Raw genomic sequence first — 26389 nt, 5'->3', positions numbered from 1 at the left:
TGAAATGCAATCCGAGACATGTAAGACACAATGATAAAACCCACTTGAGCAACTTTTGGAATTGAACTTACTCCCATAAGGAAAATGATTTCCATTCAAGGAAAAAGCAGATTAAGTAGATGATGGTGCTTATTTATATGGTTAGACCTAAAACTTTTAGATCAAATTGGTGCTCATATATGTGTATGAAGGTCGCCCATGACTCCTTCCTAACAGCATCCTGATTCCAACTTGAGTATAGTGGTGATAATATATTCTAATTCGCCACAACGTTAAAGTGACACGGAAGAAGCATGTGGGATAACAGGGCCGTCCAATTGGGGTCTCTTGCATGTGCCATTACGCGCGTGACATTTATGTGGGACTCGGCAGGCCGGTAATGGTTTCAAACTTGGAGTACGTTATACGCGTGGGTGGGATCTGAAATTTTCACCGATTACAGAGAGCCCATATGGAGTCCTGGAACCTTGCTTCACTTCCTGAGAACACATGCGAGGAAGAACCATCGCAACCACAACGCCACCGCCAAGTAGAATCTGCCTTTTCCTCTATCCCTCACCGGCCTGCAACTCAGTTATTTCTCTTTTTCTTAGTGCTCTTGTATTCGTTTCCAGTTTTCGCTCTGTCCACGCTTATTGATCTCTAGTCTCTAGTTTGAAATCTACTTTTCTTGCTTGATTACCAATTCGATTTCAGTTTTTTTTTTTGGGTTGTTTCCGGAGAAAAATGAAAATTGGAGGAAATTGTAGAGTGAAAATTTACGCTTTCGGTCGTAGAGCACTGTTAATTTGGTCGATTATTTTCTGATGTTATGCCTGACTTTTATTCGATCATTTTACTTTGGTTTCCATGGAACCAAACATTGTATGGTGGATAAGAAATTTGTACACTATGGTTATTTTTCTATATCATCATATGCTGGCACATGAAGGAAAAATGTTGTGATGCAGGCTTGCGGAAATTGTATGTTGTGGGGGTTTTTCAGGTATTATGAAGCAAATGATTGGACATGCGAGTAATAGTCCTTATTTAGGTGAATTAAATAGCTATTCATTCAACAAGTTTACTTGGGAAAAAGATCAAATAATTAAAAACATTTAGAAAAATTAGTTTGAGTTTTTTTTTTTACTTAGTTCAATTTTAGTTAAGAAAACTTAGCTCGAATTTACATATTCTCACTTCTCATACAGCGAAATGCAACTGATGAGCGGAAGGTCTTGGCAGTTAGTTAAAGAAGACTTATGATAACTTTGTAGAAATTGTGTAGGTTTTTTTAGTTATTTTTCAGAGCATAATGTTTGAGCAAAGATGAAACCCCCCACCTATAGATCTCTACCCGTGAGGGATGGATAGAAGTAATTTTGGTAAGGTGAAAATCCTATCATAGTTCCTCTATGTATTTCACATTTCTGCATATCGTCATTCAATGACCTGAGGCGCTAGGTGGCTAGATAAGACACTGATTCATTAGCTCAACTATTTATCAATATTTATTATTTAATAGTGCTTAAGGCATTGTTTTTGATTCAGGATTGACAATGATATTTGATTTCTATATTTTAATTTGTTTTATCTTTTGGTGGTTTTGTTAAGATTTTGTTACCATATGTTCCAATTGTTCTTGTAGGACTTCTCAACAAAAGTACTCTCCTTTGGATTGGTTGGGCTATTTTGACAAAGAGGATGATATTTGCATCCCAAACTCAAATGATGTTAGTAGTAACACAATTCCATTCTTCCATCAGTGCTGTATTTTATTTTTATTAGTATTTCAAAAAATTATTGCTCAAAAAATTCTCTATAATGTCTTTTGTCATTTTAGGTCTTTCACGTGTACACGGCTGGAACAGAAGGGCCAGTTGTTTTTTGTCTGCATGGCGGTGGATATTCTGGGTATGACTAATTCTTGTTGAGTTTTTTTTTTAAGTTATTATTATCATTTTTTTTATAAGTGAAAACATATTCTCTTTAATGCCTCCTTACTGCTATTTTTAATTAAAAATCATATTACTATTGTTATGATTTATTTTCATTATTTTGTTATTCGTTTTCATTATTATGATTATTCTCATAAAAAATTTATTAAATAATATTATTTATTTTTTATTATGATTAAATAATAATCATTGTTGTTGATTTTATTTATTATGATTATTATTTTTTAAAAATATTGTTGTGGACATATTTTATTAATATAAACAATATATATGTCTGTCACAAGATTGTACATAATATATCTTTATAGGTTCAGCAATGTTTTGGAAAACTTATTGAAATAGCATTAGATTATATCTGAGGAATCCAAATGAGTGAATGAAGCAAAAATAACCTTGTGAATAGTAATCGAATTCCCAGGCATAAGATACCAAGGAAAGTGATTCCAAGATGGCATTTTGGATGGCCCAAGCCAAAAATGCCTGCTCATGGTTTTGTTAATCAAAAGCTTATTGAATGTTAATTTTGCGAAGTTATCCATGAGGAATGTGAGCAGGTCCTGCATGAGCAAGGTTAAGGAGTTTGGAATTGTTGACTCAATTTTAGAACATTATTGTAATTCTTTTTTTTCAAAATTTCTCCTATTAGTATTTAATATTTGGTCATTAGCTAGTAGATTCTTGAGTTTTAATTAATTGGAAAGTTGTGCCTCAGACTTGGAGGTTTATGGTGGAGAAGAAACCTGTATTGGGCAGGGATGTTGGGGCAATAATGGCTTTGATCACATCGGTGGATGACTAAGGAGATGAGGGAGTCTTATGGTGTTGGCATATATTTATTGGAAGGGATGTGTGTTCCTTAGTTCTTTTTTTAATGCTTTATTTTTTGATGTGATGCCTGCTCTGGTTTATCCCCCTTAAAAAAAAATCAAATGAACTTTTTTTTTGTCGGCAAGTAGTATAGATGCTTTGGTTAATTATTGTATAAATGCTTCGGATGGTGGAGCCACTGGGAAATGTTTATTTTTTAGGAATGTTCAAGCTTGGGAGTTAGAGACCTCAAGATTATATTATTGTATGAGATGGAGTTGAAAGTTCTTCAGTGCTTCCTTTCTGCCTGCTGCTGTTCATCTTAGGTTTCTGGTTTGTGCTGCTGCTGGTGTTTTGCAGGATTGGGCTCTCCTGTACCTGACTTGGTTTCTGGTTGTTTTCTTTTTCCTCTCTGGTCTCATGTTGTGTGGTTTGTGTTGTTTTGGGAGCTGTCCTTGTGAAATCTACGAATAAAATTTTGGGTGATAATGTCGATATGCAAATCACAACCATTAAGTTGGTTGACCTTCCAATTATATGTTGTTGGCTCTAGCAGTGAAAGTCTAAGCATTTGCTTCACTTTCAACCATCTCTAGACTCCAAAGACTTTTTTTTAAGATAACAAGATCCATTCATAACAAAACAAAAGTATAGAAGATGCAGGATAAGGCATTCTCCACAAAATAGCTAACTACAACTGCAGATTAGATGCCAATAGCTCTCTCCCTTGTCACGTCCCCATTTTTGGCACGTGACTGCGTGACTCCATCTAAAATTCGATGGAGGCACTAGGACTTGTCAAGAATTTGTTTTGCTAAACCATCCTTTGAAAACAAGTTAGAAACCAATTAAGAATGAATATTTGTTGTAGTTACAAGATACATACATATATTTCATAAAACAACTAAAAACGTTTTTCTAAGCTCTTTACATTGGCTGTACTTTACATAGAACATCTTTTTCACACTTCCTAGTCTACATACATAACCGCCAACCAAATACATGCTTAATATCCTTATTGTCTTCTTGCCATCCTATAATACTTGTCAAAAATGGCAGTCTTTTGGGGAACTTAATAAGTGGGGCTCTCCTTTAGTTTGAGCCTAAAATTTTTAAGGAATAGGGTGAGCAACCACAGGCTCAGTAGACATTCTTAATTGTCACTCATTCAAATAAGGATTTCAACACTTTAACATATGATTTCTTATATGCATGCAAAATGACAAGGTGCATGAACACACTTTTTATTGTAAGCAATATGCATAGTCACACTCTTTATTCTAAGTAATCTTTTCATCTAAAGTTATCATCACAAAACATCCAAATACCAACATCCAAATACCATGCATTTACATGTTTTTTTTTTCTCAACATAGCAGCGCTGTCCCAACTAAGTGCACATTTTATCTCACACAAGTGCCAAATTCCAGCTTGGCCAACTACCTCTTAATGCAGAAGTACCAACAAATGCCAAATTCCAGCTTGGCCAAATACCGCTTAGTGTGGAAATACCCTCTAGAGGTTTACGGCCTTTCACCCAAGGGAGACACAATCCCTACTTGCTCAAATTCCACAATATCACAACCACAACAACACATGGTGCCAACTATTTTACATAACAGCAGTTCAACATATGCATACACAAGCTTTTCCATAGCAAGTAAAACTATACAAGATGAATATCTATCACATGAAAATTTCCCAACTAAACAAATATGTGGCTATGATAACCAAAAAAACATATATGCATCCATATCTAGTAATTAGAAATAACAAGCGTAAATCTCCCTTATTAGGATTCAACTCTATGCAAGTTTCTACCCTTATTTCCTTTCAACACCTACCTTGATTTTCAGCTTTTCCAAACTTAGTTCAAGTTTCAGTGTGAATAAATGAAAATTAAGAACACCTACCTTGATTTTCAGCATCTTCAAACTTAGTTCAAGTTTCCCTCTGAATTTTCTGTATATTCTCCTGATTTTCTTTGAATTTCCTTCATTTTATGCAGAGTTATCTCTCTCTCTCTCTCTCTCTCTCTCTCTCTCTCTCTCTAGAACTAAGGTTTACAACGAGAGTTTGTGGTATTCTTTTTTGCTTTGAGGCTACTTTGCAAGCCTGGAAAGGTCAAGACAGCAGCTACTTGCTGTCAGCTGCTTGCCAAGTGTCTCCTAGGCTGCAAACATGGCAGGACTGCAGCAGCTGGTGGCAACAAGGGTCCTGCAGTGCTGTCATCTGTGTGCTAGGTGTTGGCTGCTGGTCTTTAGAGCTGCCAGGTGGCTGCTGCTGATTTGTAGAGCTGCTAGGTGTCACACCTGGTTTCAGAATGTCCCATCCTGTTTTTTTTCCTCACTCTTTGCCCCAACTCTTATGTTCTTTATGTTTGAGCATATCCCTCGTAATTTGCTTTCATCTAAGTCCCTCCTTCCACTAATGTGTGAAAAGGAATTCCCAATCTTGGTTTATGAATGACATGGCTGGTATGAACTTGTTTAATGCAAAACAAAGTAAGTCATGCGAATTTATCAGAGGTATCATTGTCACATCCCTCCCCCCCCCCCCCCTCTTCCCCACTCCAAAAAAAAAAGCACCACAAAAGAATATGATAAAGAAGAAGCAAAAAATTATCCCTATCCCATGGCTGGGAAGGAGAGGTTGAGCTTTAAATATCCTTGCATTCCTCTCAAACCACAGTGTCCAAAATGTTGCATGCACTACACAGAACGATAAAGCCTTCCCTCTTTTACTTTTCCCAAAACCCGGACGTCTTAGAAGTAAGAATTCATACACATTTTTTTGGAGCGACCTGCATTTCACCAAAATAGGAGAAAAGAACATCCTGACTTGGCAATGAAGAAAAGGTGCCCATTAGTCTCATTGGACATGTGACACAACGTACAAATATCTGTGTTAAGAGCATTATAGGGCCACCCTGTAACAAGTCATTTATATTAATTTTGTTAAGAGATAGAGTCCAAGTGAAAACACAGAGGTTTAAGGAACACTGGCCTTCCGAACAACTTGATATTTAGGAAAAGTACAATTGGTTACTGGTCTTGAAAGATAAAAAAAGAAAGATTTAGAAGAAAAGGAATTTGAAGAATTCCCTAACCATAGCTGAGCAACTTCCCTATTTATAGGAATGAAATAATTCAACACTATCAGGAAGAAGTAAGCTCATCAAACTCTCTTTCATTGAGACTACATTTAAGTGTAAATCCCAAGAAAAGAAAAATCCTTTTAATAGGAGATGATCTTACAGTCGAGGCACCAACAGCTCCAATAAAGTCACACCCACCAAAATGTGTTCCCAAAATTGGGTTTTATGCCATTACCCACTTTGAAATGAGTGAGAGGAAAGAACAAACCAGTAACTTGGGAAATGAACTACCAAGCACTCGCATGAGAAACATTGCCACTGCATCTAATATTGCACGAATTATGCTGAATTTTATTCTTATCTTTTAGTGACTTGAGACCATGGGGAGTTAACCTCTAAGGGGATCCTTTATAACCATTTCCCATTAAAGAGTTGTTTTTAGATACCACATTTCCAAGCTCCAAACTCCCCTCAAACTTAGGTATCCAAACCACATCCCAACCATACCCTAAATTGAGATTTCTCTTCCAAAAGAACAAAAACCCTTTCCTTAACTTTTCCAAATGCGGATTGAAAGATTTCCTTTCAATTTCTCAAGAGGAGGCTCTTTTCTGCATTTGACAATTTAAAGTCATCATGGATGAAAGAGCAAATTGAAAGAGAGGGCGAGAACTATAAATAGAATATCGAGCATCATAGAGTTTGTTGCGAGAATTTGTAGCCTTAGTTTTAGTTGCTTGAAATTTTTTGAGATCTCCATTTTCACAGAAGTTTTAAGGATCAGGATGCACTAGAGAACTTTTGCCTTTGCTTTTTTTTTTTTTTTGTTGGAGGTTGATCACACTTCTCATAGCAAGGATTGGTGGAGGTTGGATTTCCTCCCCTTGGACAATGAGTTTTAAAGATGTGAGGGGTAACCGGTCTTCAGAACAAACAATATTGTGCTAGTGAGGCCCATGTGCATCAAAATCATAGTGCAAAAACAAATCAGAAGCTGTTTTAGAACTACCAAGGCATAAAGAACACATATCTGGAGAAAAAGCCTTCAAAGGTTTCGTACTTTGCAACATATTATTGGTATTAACCCTATTAAGCACAAGCAACAAGTGAAAGCGCTAACTATTGGTTGCAGATGGGTCGGAGTTGAATGCTCATACCATGAAGATACCTAGAGTTTCAAGAGGTGCTGTAATACTAGAAGAGGGGACTAGGTTGCTCTTGGGGAAGAAGAAGCAAAGAAAATTAGGCCATATGTTTGCTTCATGAGAACTGTCTTCTCATAGAGGAAGTATGTTCTTGATCTTTTAGATACTGGATTGTTAGGTTCCAAGCTTGTTGATTGACCCATGGATCCTAACAGTAGGTTTGTGCCAGATATGGGTGATTTTGTTGCTTGATCCATGTTGCCATGTTGGTATGGGAGACTTGTTGGAAAGTTGAATAATCTAAGTATACTGGATATATCTTTCGCAACAAGTGGTGTGATTTAGTTTCTTGATTCTTTGAGAAGTCACTAGGAAGCAATAAATTCGCATCTTGAGATATTGGATTGGTGCTACATGTGCAAGTGTAATAATGAGACGGTTGATCATCTTTTTTATTCATTGTCCGGTTGCAATGGACTTGTGGGTTATGATATTTGGTTTGTTTGGAGTGAGCTGGGTTATGCCGCAGTCTGTGGTGGGACTTCTAGCATGTTGGCAAGGCAGCTTTGGTCGTTATCGAAATGGGTTTATTTGGTTGATGGTTCCTCATTGTTTATTGTGGGGTCTTTGGATGGAGAGAAATAGTAGTTGTTTTGAAGATAAGGAAAGATCCATTTCGGACCTGAAGCTATTTTTCTTTACAACTTTGATGGATTGGTTGGCTGCTTTGCAAAACCAATCATTTGCTTTTGTTTTTGATTTACTGGATTCTTGTAATTTTTGTTTTTGATTTGTTTACCCCATGTACACTCCTTGTGTAATTGGTGTTCATTTTTGTTATCAATAAACTTATTACTTATCAAAAAAAAAAAAATTCGCATCTTGAGATATGTCAAAGGTGTACTTGGAAGAGATTTCCTATATTAGGATCGGGGTCACACTTATATTTAGGGACATACAAATGCAAATTAGGCTGGGTCACCTTTTGATAGAAGATCTACAATTGGGTATTGTATCTTTGTTGGGATTAATTTGGTTACGTGGAAAAGTAAGAAGTAAACTGTGGTGGCTGGGTCAAATGCTGAATCAGAGTATAGGCCATGGCTCACACTACATGTGAACTTGTTTGGTTGAAGTATATGTTTGAAGAATTGGGTTTTCCACATTATCTTCCTATGAAGTTGATGTGTGATATCGAAGCTGCTATTCATATTGCCTCCAACCTAGCTTTCATAAGCAAACAAAATACATTGAAGTTGATTGCCACTTTATTCAAGAGAAACTTGTGCTGAAGTTCATTACGACCACTCGTGTATGTCTTATTTGCAGCTGGCGGATTCATTCACTAAAGCCTTGGGGGCTGCTCATCTTAAATTCATTTGTAACAAGCTAGGAGCATATGATATCTATGCTTTAACTTGAGGGGGAGTGTTAATGGCCATTTAGCATTATTAGTATGTGTTTGTGTTATGTTAGTAAGTGTGAGTTAGTAAGGGTATTTTGTTCATCAGTATGTATTTAACATATACTATAAATAGAGGGAGAGACATATCATTGTGATTAGGTTTTCCATTTTACTCAATAATTCAACAATAGACATTCAACATGTTAGCATTTTTGTTTGCAAAATTCTAAGACTTTTCCTTTGTGGGGCTTCTTGAGTCTTGACAAGGTAGAACAGTTTTTATAGTGAAATGAATCTGTTTTTGGAGCCTAATAAAGCCTTTATGCCTAGAAGAGATTTTTGCTTTGAAATCTTCTTTAAATTGCTTATGAATTATTAAAGAAAAATAAAATATGGTGATGTTTAATAAGATGTTTTCTAGAGAAAGGGCTTGCCTATATTGTTCAAATGTTTTTCTTAGCAAACAATTTTCCATTTTTCAACGAGTTAAAAAGGGGTCTTTATCAGTTTTATTCTGAGCTGTCTTTGATTCACTCCTGAAAACTTTGTCACTTGTGTGAGTCATATGTCTTATTTTGATATTCTTGGAGGTAATGCCTGACTCACAAATTCATTTCACCAGGCTTTCATTTGCATTATCAGCAAACAAAATTAAGGAGAGAGCTCGGGTGGTTGCCATGGACTTGAGAGGACATGGGAAGTCATCCACAAACAATGACTTAGACCTGTCTATCGAGGTGAATATTCCAATAGTTACTAGATGCTGCTAAAAGTTGATTTGTTCCAAGTGACCTAATTTTAGTTGTTGGTTTAGAACGGAATGTTTATTTATAATACATATTTTTTCTATTGGTCAACCCTTTGCATTAAGTGAAGTGCTCTTTTATTATTTGCAGTCTCTATACGAAATATTTATTTATAATATATATATTTTCTATTGGTCAACCCTTTGCATAAAGTGAAGTGCTCTTTTATTATTTGCAGACTCTATGCAATGATGTTTTGACTGTTTTGAAGACAATGTATGGGGATTCCCCTCCTGCAATTGTGCTTGTTGGCCACAGGTTATGCATTTCCTAATTAGTTAGTTTTCTCCTACCTTTGAATAGTTATTGCAATGATTCATCCTGATTAATAGTTTTCAAGATTTTTCCAATTTGAATGCTCTGAGGAAATTATAATTTTATAATATTAATGGTCTAATATTTTATGATGATTGAGTTTGGATGTTTCATAACAATCTAAATCATATGGATGAAATCACATGGAGGCATAGTTGAAAGGGGAGTAAAAAGGTACTGGATATGATTTGGTTATAATTTTGGATTTCAACTATTATTGAAAGTGTTTTTGTACAAGATGGTGCGAAGTTGTTTTGATAGAATGAAGGACTAAGATTTTGATTTCAAAGTAAAATTTGAGGGTCTCAATTTACGGAAATATTTAGTGAAATTTCAATCTCGATTGAAATTTCAATTTTGATTTCGATTTAAATAAGCAACAATAACATCTAGTAAAATTATGGGAATTATGAATGAAACTTTGGGGGGAATATTAACTATTTGATTGTGAATAATTTAGAACTAAAATGAAAAGCCCCAGATTTTTTTTTTTAAAAATTTTTATGTCCATTTTTTGGTTTCAAAATTTGAAAATTTGGTCAAAATATCAGAAATTTTGGATGAAATTTTGTAAAAATGAAAATAAAGTTATATTTTGTTTTGGCCTCTATTGAAATCCATAACTTCAGAGAAATTAATGAAAGTTGTATTTTGGATTTCAACTATTATTGAAGTTGTTTCTGTACAAGATGGAATGAAAATGTTTCGGTAGAATTAAGGACTAAGATTTTGATTTCAAAGTAAAATTTGAGGGTCTCAATTTATGGAAATATTTACCGAAATTTCAATCTCGATAGAAATTTTAATTTTTATTTTGATTTAAAGAAACAACAATAACTTATAGTAAAATTATGGGAGCTATGAATGAAACTTTGGGGAATATTAAATATTTGATTGTGAATACTTTTAGAACTAAAATGAAAAGCCCTAGTTTTTTTTTAAAAAATTTTTATGTTCAGTTTCTTGTTTCAAAATTTGAAAATTTGTTCAAAATATCAGAAAATTTGGATGACATTTTTTATAACAATGAAAATAAAGTTGTATTTTGTTTTAGCCTCTACTGAAATCCAAAATTTCAGGGTAAATAATGAAATTTAATATCATGGTTTGATGGATAGTGCATGCAAGATTATTGCAAAGGTTTATGTTGATAGGTTGGGTTTGTATTTGCATGATACAGTTTCTCATTTCTCAGACTGCTTTTGTGGGTGGGAGGTAAAGTATGGATGCTATTTTGGTGGCTAATGAGCTGGTTGAGGATGTGCATAGGAGGAAAGATAATGGGGTTTCTTTAAGCTAGATTTTCAAAAAGTTTATGGTTGTGTTTAGTTGGAGTTTTATATAAAAGGTGTTCGCTAGGAATTGTTTTGGTGGTAGGTGGAGGTTTTGGATGAGGGTTTCCTTCTCTAGTGCTCCTCTCTTCATGTTTATTAATGGGGAACCTAAATGTTGCAGCTTTGAGGGGTGTTTGGGGTAGTTTTCTCTCATTTTGTTTGTTCTTGCTGTTGACATTTTGAGCATATTGATAGATAGAATAGTGGAGAGAGGTAATGTGCAGGGGACTGATGTAATGAAGGGGTAGTTATGTCCCATTTGTAGTTTGCTGATAATATTCTATTTTTATTGATTGAGGATGGTAAATGTTTTAGAAATATTCATACTCTTCAGAAATTTTAGAGGGTATCTGGCCTGCGGATATATATGGGTTGGAATTGCTGCAATTAATTTGAAATTTCAACTAACATTTCAGAGTCTGCTTTTTAAGCTGGTTGTGGCGTTTTGGATATGCTTGACTTATTCAGGGGTTTCTTTTTTCTTCATTACATAATGTGTGTATTTCTTATTTTTCGCTTTCTAATGAGGAGAATTTGTTGTGGGATTTTCATTTCCGTAGATCTTTGAATGATAGAGAAGTGGAGGAGCGTTCATCTTTGTTGAGTTTTTTGGAGGGTTGCTGTCTGTCCAAAATCCAATAGGGAGGAAGCGGGAGGAAGTGAGGAAGTGGGTGCTGGAGTTTTCAAGAGAATTTCTTGCAATTCTTTCTTTGAGTTCTTGACCTGAGAGAACATATACTTTTATTTCTTTCATATAATTTAGAAGGACAAAGTTCTGCAAAAGATTAATGTTTTTATTTTGTTGGTTGTTCTTCATAGAGTTAACACTTATAATCTGTTGCAGAGTAGGAGGGCTTCTAAGGCATTATCTCCAGATATTTGTGTCGTTTGCTTTGATACTTCTAAAAATATGCCTCTATTTGTTAATACATTGTCTCTTTCTTGGAAGATTTGGATTTTGGAACATGCTTTTTGGATTTATTGGGAATAGTTGGGTTTTTTCAGAGTCTACGGAGGGTATGTTGGCTAATTCTGGGTTTTGGAAGGAGTAAAAAGACAAGTCTGCTCTATGGAGGTGTGGTTTGTTTGCTATGATGTGGGGTATTTGGATGGAAAGGAAAAAGCATATTTTTAAGGAGAAGAAGATTTTCTTAGGTTTTGGTTTGGGATAAGATTCAGTATCTGGCTTCTTTATGGGCTGTTGCTGCTGGTTGTTTCAAGGGAATGTGTTTTGAAGATGTTCAGTGTGGTCTGTTTGCTGTTTTGTGCTAATTATTTTGTTTTTCTAGTTTAATTTCCCTTTTTTTTGGGAATTCCTTGTTCTCCTGTTTTATACATTATTTCTCTATTAACACACTTATTTGTTGATTTAAAAAAAAAAAAAAACTAGGGATTCCTTTGGGTGTTAATCCTTGGCCTTGAGCCTTTTGGAATCTAGTTGTGAGTAAAGTGTCTGAGTATCTTGATGTGTGGAAGAGCCCACTGTTTTCTTTGGGTAGGTGTAACCCTTTGATTCAGGTTTGTCTTTCTTGTACTCATCTTTATTTTTGTCTTTGTTTAGTATTATAGTTGTGTGGTGGGTAAGCATAAGGGACTTTATTTGGTCAGGTGTGGGTGTTATTATTATTGAAAGTCTCATAGGCGATGAAATAAACTCAACTCTAGCCCAAAGCAATGGTAAAGCAATTGTAAAGCTAGTGACCACTTGCTGAAGATATAGGCATTTCTTTCCAGGGCCTTTTGGTGTTTGTACTTCTACCGAATCCTCCAAAGAAAGTGAGTAAAACCTTCCAGAAAATTTGGGCACACCCAATCCTCAACAAAGAAACCAAAAAATTGTTCCCACAAATTCTAAGATACTAAGCAATGCAAAAGAAGAAAAAAAGGATGTGAGTGAGTCTTGGCTCTTTGAAAACATATAACAGAAACATCTAGGGATAAAGCCTTGTACAACTTCCTATTTTGCAACATATTGTGGGCATTAACTACAACAACAACAACAAGGGGTCAGCTAGATGAATCTTTTCTTGCCAATTCAACCAATCCAGAGCGTTTTCCTCTATTAGATTAAGGGCTATTAAATCCTTCCTCACTACCTCATTCCAAGTTATTTTAGGCCTATGCCTACCCCTACTCCTTTTCATGCCATAAATTATAACTAACTCACTCCTCCTCATAGGTGCTCTACTAGGCTGGCGTTTCAAATGCCCAAACCATCTAAGCCGCCCCTCTCTTATCTTGTTTTCAACTGGTGCTATACCTAAATTATTGCGTATATGCTCATTTCTTACTTTATCTTTTAATGTTAAACTACTCATCTATCTTAACTTATGCATCTCAGCAACTTTCATCTTTTGTACATGTTGTTTCTTAGTTGCCAACGTTCTGAACCATAAAGAATAGCTGGCCTTATAGTCGTCTTATAAAACAGTCCTTTTCATTTTAAGGCTAATCTACGATCACACAACACACTTGACACACTCCTCCATTTTAGCCAATCTAACTTAATTCTATGTACTACATCTTCTTCTATTTCCCCTTCAACTTGCATAATAGATCCAAGATATCTAAATTTATCAATGCTATTAATCTCTTGATTATTCAGCTTAATCCTCTCTTTATTGCTACTCCTAACATTATTGAAATTACATTTCATATATTCTGTCTTTTTCCCACTTATCCTAAACCCTTTAGACTCTAATGTGTCTCTCCAAATTTCTAGCTTAGATTCCACCCTGTTTCTACTATCATCAAGCAACACGATATCATCTACAAACAACATACACCAAGGGATCTCATTTTGGATATTCCTGGTTTCTTCATCAATTACTAAAGTAAAAAGATAAGGACTTGGAGTAGAACCTTGATGTACACCTATTGTAATTGGAAACTCTCTAGAATCGCCTCCTACAGTCCTAACGCTAGTCACTACTCTATTATGTATATTCTTAATGGCGTTTATATGTCTACCGCAAACTCCCTTTTTTTTAATACACACCAAAGCACTCCCCTAGGTACTCTATCATAACCTTTCTCCAACCATATGCAAGTCCTTCTTCCTTTCCTTAAACTTTTCCATTAAACTTGTTAAAAGATAAATAGCTTCTATTGTTGATCTTCCAGACATGAAACCAAATAGATTTTTTGAAATCTTCATTTCTAATCTTATTCTATGTTCAATTACTCTTTCCAATAATTTGATCGTATTACTCATAATTTTAATTCCATGATAATTATTACTGTTTTGAATATCGCCTTTGTTTTTGTACAAAGGTACTAACGTACTCTTCCTCCATTCTTTTGACATTTTCTTGGTTTTTATAATAGTGTTGACTAGATTAGCTAACCAAATAATTCCTTTATCCCCTAAACATTTCCAAACTTCAATTGGTATTTTATCTAGTCCTATTGATTTCCCACTCTTCATCTTTTTTAATGCCGTCTTAACTTCAAGGACTTCAATTTTGCGAATAAATCTCCTCTTTTTAGTCTTCTCCTTATTTGTCACTACCAAGTTCAATCTTTCATTTTGGTTCTCATTAAACAACTTGTTAAAGTATCTCCGCCACCTCTCTTTTATGTCTTCTTCTCTAATTAAGACATTGTCATTCTTGTCCTTTATACATTTTACATCACCTAAATCTTTACATATTCTTTCTCTAGCTCTCGCAAGTTTATAAATGTCTTTTTCTCCTTCTTTTGTTTCTAGTTTAGTACATAAAGTATCATGAGCCCTATGTTTAGCTTCATTGATAGTCTTTTTTGCATTTTTTTTTATTCTTTATATTTTTCAAGATTTTCTATATTTCTACAATTTTACCATATTTTATACCAATTTATTTTTGTCTTAATGGCTTTTTGGACTTCTTGATCCCACCACCAACTTTCTTTACTACCCGAGTTTCTTCCTTTGGACTTACCTAAAACCTTTTTTGCTATCCTTACGATAGAATTTGCCATTTTATTCCAAACAGTATTTGTATCAACCTTATCCCCTACTATCCAATCACACCTTTTGTTCATTTTATCTTTAAATTTTACTACATTATCTCCCTTCAAGTTCCACCATCTAGTCCTCTTGTTTTGATTTATGCTACTCCTTCTCTTCCATTTTTTAATATGTATATCTAGTACTAATACTTTATGTTGTGTAGCCAAACTTTCACCTGGAATAACTATACCTTACAAGATAGAGGATCCCCATTCTTAGTTAAGAAGAATATATTTGGCTTTTATTATACTCATTCTTGAAAGTTATTAAGTGTTCTTTTCTTTTTATAAAGCAAGTATTCAATATAGCCACATCGTAAGACATGGCAAAATCTAAGATTGTATCACCGGCCTCATTTTTATCTCCATATCCTTGACCTCTGTGTATCCTCTCATATCCTATATTTTCCTTGCCAACGTGACCAATCAAATCAACTTCTATGAATGTCTGTAAAATACTATCCATATCTTCCTAAAATTGTCTTTTCAAACTTTCTGCTAAGCCTATTTGGGGAGCATACGCACTAATGACATTCACTATCTCCTGGCCTAAAGCCATCCTGATTTTAATGATCCTATCCCCTATTCTTTTAACATCTACTACATTATCTTTTATGTCTTTATCTACAATAAAACCCACCCCATTTTTATGTTTCTCTTTACCAGTGTACCAGTGTCCCATCCATTTACTTGATTTAGGTGAATTTGGTAAAAACTCATGATAATAAGATCTGACAAAGTTTTACATTGGCTGTCAGCTACCTAACACAAACTTGCTTCTTTGTCCGGGCTTGGGACCAGCTGTGTGTACAAAGAATTTGTGTTGCACAGGCGAATTACATGTCTGCGGTTTTTTTTTTTGCTAACTTATTTCACAAAGACAATTTTCTAAGTCACACGTTACAACTAATACAAACCACACACACAATATAATGCATTAAAAAAAATTTTAAAGCATACAATTTGGGTGTTAATCCAAGCTAGACTAAAATTAAAAACCATGCAATAGTACTTTTGAAAAAGGTTTTATATTCTAAAACTTGCAAATGAAAAACACAAAACACAAAAATGCATATACTAAGCTTACAAATCATAAACACAAAATCTCCACTACTAACCAACCATTGGAAGAATTATTAATAATAGTAATAAGAGAAGAAATAACAAGAGAGGAGAATCTTGTGGGCGTTAACTCTATCAAGGATTTAAGGACTGCCAACCAAACGATAAATCCTTGAGAAGGAACCTTATCTCTCTGAATCTGGTTTACACAAGGAAAAGACAAGGAGGAACATATCAACTCAAGCTAATGCCTCTTTATGTCTTCAAGAGGCTCCAAAAAGAAAGTGCATAGGTGCAAGGTGCATTGAGGCGCCAGTGGATCTACTAGCTCCCAACGGCCACAGTGATAGGGGTGACTGTAAAATAATCTTGTTCAAGATGGTTTTTTATTGAACAATGAAGGTTGAAGATAATTCAAAATCTCGATTTGCTCTGTAATAATAGGTGCAATTTACATATTACAGAATTAGAAAAGGAGAAAATCCTCTTCCCTGCATCTGGAGGAAGAGAAATTTGAATGGCTTTTCAATCAACTTGATGTGTTCTGGTTCTGGGCCACAGAAAACAGGGAGAATCCTTGGGCAAAACACCTAAGGTCAGCTGGGTTTTGCGTACTTCTTTGGTTGGTGACAAATAAGAGGGGTAGAATCCTTTGTTTGGAGAAGCTTGTTTGTTTGCTCTTTTTTTTTTTTTTTTGCCTTTTTTTTTTGGCGGGGTGGGGTGTTGCAATGGAGCCTATTTGCAAACAGATAGCTGGATGTGATACAGTGGTGGGCTTTCTATCAATCTTTGAAGATGCTGATAAAAGAATGATACAAAGGTGCTGATCATAAGATGTTGCTGTGGAATGAACAACGTAGGCTGATCACACAAGGACAACATCATAGCAGGCAATGGTTTTGGAAGCATAGGGTGGCATTGTGTTCAACGTGAGTCAATTAGCATTACGTTATGAATTTGGATGGTGAAGATGGGGGAAGGGGGGAGGTCAAAGGGCTTTTTTCATCAATTAACATTCTCAGAGCAGCCAAAAGTGTTACTGCAGAGTAAGGATGAGCTTGAGTGCTCTCAAATATTGCCGCCATGGGATTGTAATCACATGCAGTGGCCATTATTTTCTTTTCTGTTTAAATGGTCTTGTGCACTGGTGAAGCAATGGCAGTTGTCCAATAGCAGTGGTGGTTGGAATCATCTGGTGGCCAGCAAGGAAAGATAGTAAGATACCAAGATAGAGATGAGATTGAAGTGAGTAGGTGTCAGCCCATTGTGTAACTGGATTTTGCAAAATGATCGTACACACACACACACATGTTCAAATACTTCTGGGCCAAGGTGAGGCCTAACCAGGTTTTTTACTTGTTTTGGGCCCAACGGACCATGAACTAAGCTCATGAATGATTGTTGTTGGTTAACTCAAAAATGGGTCGGGAAAAACGCTGGGACTGTACCCAATGAGTCACTAAGATAACATTGAGTCCCTTCCATGTTGACCTCACGAAAGAGGAGGTTGCCGAGCCCACGTAAGTACAAGAATTTGATTTGGGTCCTCAAATGCAGCTCCTCTGAGGGACAAAGAATACAAAGTCTTGAAAGAGTAGATAAGAGTTGTCTTTTGATTGCCATTTGCCTCTTGATTCCCTTTGGAAAGGTGGAAGATTGCTACAACTTAGAGTTCCCAATAGGTTATGAGATGCACTGTAGTGTGTGTGGGAGTGAGCGCACTTTTTTGGGGGGGGGGGGTTCTATTCGTCAATTGTTTGGTGTAATAATCTCAGCCCAACTCCGATGAGGTATTGCCCACTTTGGTCCACTGGTCTCACGGTTTTGCCCTATAAAAGGTGCTTTACATAGTTGTGGATGAAACATCCTCATAAGCCCAAGATCTCCCTGGTACATATTTGATGTGGGACTGTGAAATGCTCTGCCATCTGATCTTTGATGCCCTTGTTAGAGTGGTCCTCACCTTTGTGTAGGATCCGCCCACATGCTAGCATGCCTAGGATGGTAGCTCTGATGCCAAATGTAACAGTCTCGGCCCAACTCCGGTGAAATATTGTCTGCTTTGGCACGCCGGCCTCACAGTTTCGTCCTATAAAGGGCACCTCATATGGTTGCAGCCAAACTATTCTTATAAGCCCAAGATCTGCCTAGTATATGATGTGTGAGCATGACACTTGGCTTCTTATGTGGTAAGAATGTGAATGTTGGTTCCATTCAAATCATGTTGCTATAACATTTTTGGGAACCATATGTTGGATAACTTATTCTATATAAAGGCCACCTAAATTCATATGGAAAACCTAGACGGGGGATCCACAGCTCATGGACATGGCAAATTTATTGAGTCCAATAATCCATGACCAATTTCGTACATTTCTCACTCGTTCACAAGGGATTAGAATCTTATAAATCCCTGCACCCTCTCCATATCTCTACCATTACATGTAATAGAGCATGCGAGTGGATGAAAGTAATAATTCAAGGAGCATTGTAAACAAACATGATGCTGCTAACTCCAAAAGTTTTGCTGATACCACAAATCATTCAACCACACTAGATTTAACATCTCAAACCCTCTATAAAGCCATATTGACTTTTCATAAATGCATTTGTACAATTGTACTCATGATTACATAAAAAAATGAATATCGATGCGTTATGAATCACAAATCGTGAGTGTGATGTTGAAAAACTTTTCCTTAGATCCTTGTGTCATGCCATTTTAGTTTTTAACTATTTTTCTAGGCATGTTCCACTAAATCAAATGAATCCTGTTCCTTGGATTATCAGCTGCTAAGCTGGCAACATTAAGTCTTAGCTTTATGATCATTTTAAGTGCCAAAGGATACCAGATGGGCCATATAATGTTGGTAGGGCTTACTGAGTAAGGATGCATGCCCCATTTAGTCACTCCTTATATTTGTTTCAAAGCACATGGGTTAATAAATGTATGGTTGGGCGATCTTTCACTTAATGAGCCATGTCACTCTCCAACTTTGTAAGAATTAAGGCTTAGGTGCTACAGAAGTGCCTAACGTATGTCACATTAATTCATTGATTCTCCATGTGCTAAAGTAAATGCTCACATTTGAGACTCAATATGGAATTGTGGAATGGCTGCATATTTGACTTGTCTATCTTAGAGTGAGGTGACTTCCATTATGTTATGCTATTTGGATTTGCATGCAAATAGAAATATGTGCTCGCTGTGTCACTGATATTATGATTCCATTGACTTGATCTTCCTCACTAGGTGTTAACTTGTGTGTGGAAGGTAACCTAAGTCTCGTGACATTACTAATTTGTGCCAACTAGCATCAATCATGTAATAAAAATGCAAGCCATGTTAAAACCGTCCAGGCTTGGTGCCTTATCCCTATCCATCGCAAAAACCATCCCCCTCACTTCCTCATCAAAAGGTCTCTCTAACTAGTGCATCTGATTTTTGGATATAGGATCCCTTTCTAACCCTTCTATCATTGGTCTACTATTCTCCTCCTCCGAATACAAATTACAAAAGAATTCAGTAATAATAGATGTGATCTGATGCTGATCATTAGTGACCCTCCCACTCCTCATATCCAGCTCCTCAATCAGGTTTTTACTTCCTTTTCCATTAGCTAGCCTATGGAAAAGAGAGGAATTACAGTCACCATCTTTAGCCCATTTGAATGTGGTTTTTGCCTCCAGCCCCTCATTTCCTAAAAAAATTACCTCTTCCAAGTCATTTTCAATTGAAACTCTTCTTGCCTCCTTAGTTTCCGAAAGAATAACCTCCTCATCCTTTCTATCCAAGACAGCCAACTTGCCCAAAATACTAAATTTTTTAATCCTAATGTCTCGAAACTCCTCCTTATTCCAAAATTTCAGTTTCTCCTTCAAGCGTTTCAATTTCCTCATGAATCTAAAACCTTCCCAACCTCTGTCCAAATCCTCTCCCCAAGAATCCCAAACCAAAGGATTTAAACCACATATTCTCAAACCTGAAGGGGTTGTACCCCGCGGCACACTTTAGGTGTAAATTTTAAACAATAAAATAAATTCAGACAAAAATAATTCAAAACCATGAAGTCTAGGTCTTCATAGAACATCAAGCCAGTCAGGGTTTGATTCCAAGAGTGGGGCTATAATAGTTGTCTTCCATGTTTCCCCACTCCAAGACCTTGAGCAGTACAATTGTGGTTCAAGAGAGAGGAAAAGGGGAGAGGAGAGTCATGGATGGAAAGACAGCTCTTTTTTTTGTTTGGGGGGGGGGGGGGGTGGAGATGGGGGATGATTAGGGCTCTATGGTCTATGCGTAGCCAGTCGATTTCCCATCCCTGTTATTTGTACTTTAGGAAGCTAGTCCCAATTAAATTTGGTTCCAAAAAGAGATCCAGAAAACTGTGTTGAATAAGGTTTATCCTAAAAAAGGACAAACATAACCCAAGTCTATCTAGTTGTAGACTCTTGGATAAGGTTTATCTTCATCCAAGTCCATCTAGAAGATCCTGTGTGGAGCATCCACAACGCATGGGGGTACTCCAATGGGGAGGGTCCAATGTCCTGTTCCAATTTCCTACAAATGGGTAGGTAAACCAGTACACACACAAAAAACAAAGGAAGAAAATAAAAATTTATAATTCATTCAGCTTTTATAATTTATCATATAATGCATCAATAATTGTATAATCTGTTTAAAAGAATGTTGAGGTTTCATTGAGAGCATGACAAAGTAGGGCCTGATTTGAAGGAAATTTTTTTACAGCTATCAATTTATTATTGCTATTATTTATTAAATGTTTCTCCTTTGAAACTATCTCAGTCATTTGTGATTGAACTTATGCTGATTCTGATACAGTATGGGAGGCTCAGTTGCAGTGCATGTTGCTTCAAAAAAAGAAATACCTCGATTAGCTGGTCTGATAGTTGTGGATGTTGTAGAGGTTTGATTTTTATGTTATAACTTTTTCAGCTTGGTCTATATTAGTCACTTAACAGTGGTGAATCAAAGATATATTGACAGTATTAATTTCAGGGAACAGCCATGGCTTCATTGATTCATATGCAGAAAGTTTTATCTAGCAGGATGCAGTATTTTTCAACCATTGAAAAAGCGGTAACAAGATCACCTTTGGCATATAATCATTATTATCACTCATTTCTATCAAAATTCCATGGTTCTGTATATTGTAGCTTAATTTTGTAGTACTAATAGAGACCCGTGAGATGCATGGGATGCTTGATTTTTAAACTCTGTGCAATATTAATGATTTATGATTTTAACAATGAAATATTATTTATAAACTTACAATGTAAATGTCCAGCGAGAATGTAGGAATTTAAACATAGTCCTAGCAGTTTAATTAAGGTTCAATTCTTTTGTACCACACTGTTTTGTTGGGGATTCTAGGAGTTGAAATCATTTTTAGATAATAAAAGATGTATTAAGAAAGAAAAGAGAGAAATTACGACCTATGAGAGGGCAAGAAATCTTCAAAAGAGTAAACAGCTAAAAGGAAGAAGAAGGAGAAGAGAAAGCCTAAGAAATTCTAAATAAGAAAACCCCTCTCTAAACCCTTTTCCATCATAGTTAACAAAGCTCTTCAAATTTGCTAATTCACGCTGATCTCTCTTTGCCTTTCTTTTACTGCCATAAAAACAAACTTCTTTTCAGCTATCCACAATCTCATCTTATCCATATGTTGAGCCTCAATATCCTTCCCACTCACCTCCTCCGCATGGGTTGACAAAATCCCATCTGTACATTAGTCACTCACAGATATTTATCCAATCCATCCTTCTCAAAAACAGATACACCCTCCAAATCTTTAAGTTGAGATGGTGGTAAACATCAACCACCACCACCAATCTTAGGTCCCACTAGGTGGTAGCGGCTACATGAATCCTCTTCTGCCATTTTGCATGATCAAGGGCAATATCCTCTCACAAATGGAGGGCTGTCAAATCTGTACTTAGTCCAAGTTATTCTAGGATTGCCACTAGCATTAACTAGCTCACCACCTGTGCGATATTTGACCCGTGTTGCACCAAACCATATTAAAGTCCTTCCCTTATCTCATCTTCTGCAGGTGCTATGCCTAACTTACCACAAATGTGGTCATTCTTTAGTTTATCTTTTAGAGTGGTTTTAACATTTATCCACCTTACCACTCTCGTTTTGGCTATTTTACTTATTGAATATGTTGTTTCTTAATTGCCAACTTTCCGATCCATATAGCATAATTGATCTTATAGCTGTCGAACTTCCCTTTAAATTTTAAAGGCATACTACGATCACTCAACACTCCCAAAGCACATCATTATACCTATATATATATTTTTTATGACAAACATAGAAATTTATTAAAGAGAGAAAAGAGAACAACAACATGAAAAGAATAAAAATATGGAGGATAGGACCCATTTGGTTAGGGTTTTGAATATTGTTTTCTCTTGAGAAACACAAGGTACAAAGAATGCACAAACATCACAGTTGTTTTAGTGTTTTTAAAAAATTTATTTTTGAAAATGTATCAAAAGCACCTTTAAAAACTATAGGCTTTCAGGAAATAATTTTAGGGCATTTCCCATATTTTCAAATGCAGATTTCTAGATACAGTGAAAACATGGGGAATAGGGTATGGGGTATAACCCACTTTTTGCTACCAATATTATTAATAATAACAAATCTAATAGTAGTTATTATTTTTATTATTAACAAATTGCCACTTGGATCAATGCTAAACATGTTCCACTGTTTTCATTTTCAGGAAGGATTTCAAAGACAGCTAACCAAATATGTTTTTGGGTATAAAAATACATGATACAATTCATTGTTTTCATTTTCAAAAAAATTAATAATAGAAACTCCTTTTACAGTATTAGAGTTGTTACTAGGAGGTCTTGGGTTATATTCTTGTTGCCCGTGTTTATTAGGTGGTGTTTAAAAAAATTATTATATTCCTTGTAATTGGTGTTATTCATCGCTTGTGTATCTCTCAACGTGCTATCGAGCTGCATGTGTGGGGGAGTGTTGAAGCTTGATATAAATTGTTGGTCTAATAGTTTAAGCTTTTAGATGTAGTAGCTAATAGAAACCATTTGCTGAAAACCACAACGATACAAGAAACACCACTCTATTCAAAAGCAAGTTAAGAGGAGTATCCATGTTCCTAAAAATTCTATCATTTTTCTTCGACTAAATACACCAAAAAAGATAACCATAATCTAACATTGCCACAAATCCCTTCTCTCCTTTCCCTTTGCAAACGCCTTTAAACATCAAAGGGCAAAATGCGTCCAAGGAGGAAGGGCACACCTAACTCTCTCCAAAAATACAGAACTTGCTGCAAAGGTTCATAGAGAAATGAAATGTAAGAACTAGTGTGAACAAGTCTCTCTGTTTTTGAAATAAAGGATCCACACATCAGGTGATGAGACTTGTTAGTGAAGCAAGTCATTGGTATTTATTTATTCCAAGATTGCTTCCACATAAAGGCCTCAGCTTTAAGAGGAACTTTAGGTTTCCAAATGAAGGAGCAAGGGGCAAAAGGAGTAACACTAGGAACATGAGTTACACGATATCAGAGAGCATTACAAGAAAAATCCCTAAAAAACAAGGACTTAAAATTAGATGTCAATGGAAATTTTCATGGTTTCAATTCACAGAAAAATTTTGACAAAAATTTTGATTTTGATTCCAATTTTGATTTGAGGAAAATTGCAAAAAAATTATAATAAATGATGGAAATTTACAATGAAGCTTGTGAAATATAAAACAGATGACTGCGTAGTTTAGAATCAAAATAAATTTAGAATGTGCATACATGACAAGTTTTTAGTTTGTAGGGTATATAAACTGCATATTGCGAAGCAAGGCAGTAAACGACATTTATAATGCCATAGTTAAATTGTGGGGTAAATGTTGTGATCGGATAAGTGATAATTGGGAATTGGGAGGGACAAAATAGTAAAACTCCTTTTCTTCTTCTCTCTTCCATCTCTAACTTTACAACAATAATAATTGGGTAATTGTTACTAATTTAGATAAGGGGGTAATTGTTATAAACTTACAAGTTCACTAATAACTAAGAATTTATTGTGTATACCTTATAAAAGGGTGTTATGGTAAGTGGAAGGGGTAATTGGGAATTTGGGATTTTGGAAGGGGTAAAATAGTAAAAGGGGAGGTGTATGTGTCTGTTTGTGGTTTAATTAGGTGCTGTAGTGTTGTGCAGCAAAGAGGCAAAGAGCATGAACAGGGCATAGATTGCGTGTGAGACAGTTTGCGAGTTGTGAGCTTGCGATGTCTTTTCTTGTTTGCCACCTGCTGTGGCTGTGCAAGAGACAGAGAGCAAGGAGTTGTATTGCTTGAAACTTGAAGAATAAACTCAAGCTTGAATAGAGTGAGGAGCTACCATGCTTTGAGGAGGAGGAAGAAGATGAAGTGATGAAGCACACTCAGCTTAGAGCTTCAAAATTCATTTTTTCCCAATTTTTTCCATTTAAATTTGAGCTACAGTGCCAAATTTATCAAAATTTTCGAGTCAGTAAAAATTTACTGAAATTCCAAAATTAGTTTAAACTTTTCAAAAATGAAAATGAAAGTGAGTTTCCATTCAATACCCTTTGAAACGTGGTTGAAATTTCAATGTTTTGACCAAAATTGAAGTCCTTACCCAGAATTTCCATAATAGATCCAGGAACTTTACTCTTTTCCCACTCTTTTTCTCAGGACTTAACATTTTTTGTAGATCCCTTAATGATAGAGAGGTGTTGGAGCTCTTTTCTTTGTTGTGTTTGTCGGAGGATAGCTGTCCTTTCATCATGGTGGAGTATTGGCCATGGGTTTTTGATTCTTGATGGGAGTACTCTTGCAAGTCCTTTTAAATCTATCTTTTCTGCTTCAACATTCTATTTGGAAGGGCGAAGTCCTTAAGCTTGATATACATTTTTGGCCCACAACCTAATAGTTTAAACTTTTAGATAAAGTGGTAATCTAACATGGTGTCAGAGCTGGTTACTGAGAGATCCTGGGTTCTAGTCTCGTTGCCTGCATTTATTGTGTGGTGCTTAAAAAATTATTATATCTGCTCTAGTGGGTGTTATCTATCGTGTGTTTTTTTCCACATGCTGCTGGGTGCACGTGTAGGGGAGTGTTAAAGCTTGATATACATTGTTGGCCTACAACCTAACTGCTTATGCTTTTAGGTAAAGTGGTAATTTAACATTTATACCCTCTCCCACCTTATTAGGAGATATGCCTCCTGCCAGGGATCTGAATCTGCTTCACCAGCTGTAGAAAATACTAATTGGCTCAAGTTGGTTTCCCATGGAGGTCCCTGTAGTGATCAATAGTATGGTTTTTCTTGCCACAATATGTGCGCATGCAAGAATTGCCACGACAATGTCCGTGTCTAGATACACTACCTTTTGTTTTTCAAATCCCTTTCTCTTTCTCCACTTCTCTTACTATAGTTGGAGGCAGTCTAATCATGGCTGAACTATCACAGTAAGAAGCTCTAGGAAAAGATTGAGAGCCACCTTTGGCGATCCATTGGATTCTAGCATATGCTTCATTCATGGATGTTATGGATTAATTGGCAAGAATCTGATTGCGGATAAGTTGAAGCTCACAACTCAACCTAGACAAAAACTTGCAGCCAGAAATTTTGCTCTTTGCTTCGTAATCAGCTCAATGTCGGAACCATCTAGTTGATTCCCTCCCAAAAAAAAAGGGCATCCCGGTGCACAAAGCTCCCGCGTATGCGGGGTCCGGGGAAGGTGCAGACCACAATAGGTCTATAGTATGCAGCCTTACCTTGTATTTTTGTAAGAGGCTGTTTCCACGCCTCGAACCCGTGACCTCTAGGTCACACAGCGACAACCTTACTGTTGGCATGGGATGGTAATTCTGCAATTGGCATGGGCAATTTTGTAGTTGCTTCTGGCAATTGACACTGGGCACTGGCAGTCTGGCAGGCGGCAGCACTGGAGGGACAATTCCCGTGTTCCACATCGAAAAGTCAAAGATGGGGAGCCTCACTATTGCTATAAATTGTCATTTCCCAAACAAATTTTCTCTTATAAAAAAATTAAACATTTTATTATTTTCGATCTAATTAAATATTAGGATCATTTCTAAGTCTTAGAGTGCATTTATAGAGGGGGGGGGGGGGTTAGGCAAATTGTGGATGCCATCTTGGTTGCTGATGAGGTTGTGGAGGATTTTTGGAGAAGGAAAAAGAAGGGTATCATCTTTAAGTTGGGTTTTGAAAAAGCTTGTGATAGAGTGAATTGGAAGTTTCTAGTTAAGATCTTTGTGAGGAAGGGGTTTGGAGAGAGGTGGTGGCATTGGATTAGAGGCTGTTTGCATAATGTGAGCTAGTAAATATTAGTAAATGGTGAGTCTAAATCTTGGTTTAAGGCTCTTTTACTCTTTTTGTTTGTTTTGGTGGCTGATTCTTTGAGTAGGATGGTGGTTAGGGTAATGGATAGAGGTTTAGTGAA

At 36.1% G+C, this 26389-nt stretch overlaps 1 protein-coding gene across 2 annotated transcripts in view; it reads left to right on the top strand.

Annotated features, from left to right (window-relative positions):
- Positions 1-233: 233 nt before the first annotated feature.
- LOC131162323 (uncharacterized) overlaps positions 234-26389 on the top strand; it is a 75968-nt gene continuing 49812 nt past the window's right edge. The window contains exons 1-7 of one of the 2 annotated variants that reach the window (XM_058118669.1): positions 234-573; positions 1628-1712; positions 1823-1893; positions 9014-9128; positions 9376-9455; positions 20739-20823; positions 20916-20996. In XM_058118669.1, the coding sequence (XP_057974652.1) occupies positions 452-573; positions 1628-1712; positions 1823-1893; positions 9014-9128; positions 9376-9455; positions 20739-20823; positions 20916-20996 (639 nt within the window). In that variant the 5' untranslated portion in view covers positions 234-451. The remainder of the gene's footprint in view (positions 574-1627; positions 1713-1822; positions 1894-9013; positions 9129-9375; positions 9456-20738; positions 20824-20915; positions 20997-26389) is intronic. The other variant, XM_058118670.1, reaches the window with a different exon arrangement.

The sequence above is a fragment of the Malania oleifera genome, chromosome 8, assembly GCF_029873635.1.
Source record: "Malania oleifera isolate guangnan ecotype guangnan chromosome 8, ASM2987363v1, whole genome shotgun sequence".
Classification (NCBI taxonomy): Eukaryota; Viridiplantae; Streptophyta; class Magnoliopsida; order Santalales; family Ximeniaceae; genus Malania; species Malania oleifera.
The sequence above is the reverse complement of the archived record's forward strand: the minus strand, read 5'-3'. Positions and strand labels throughout refer to the sequence as shown.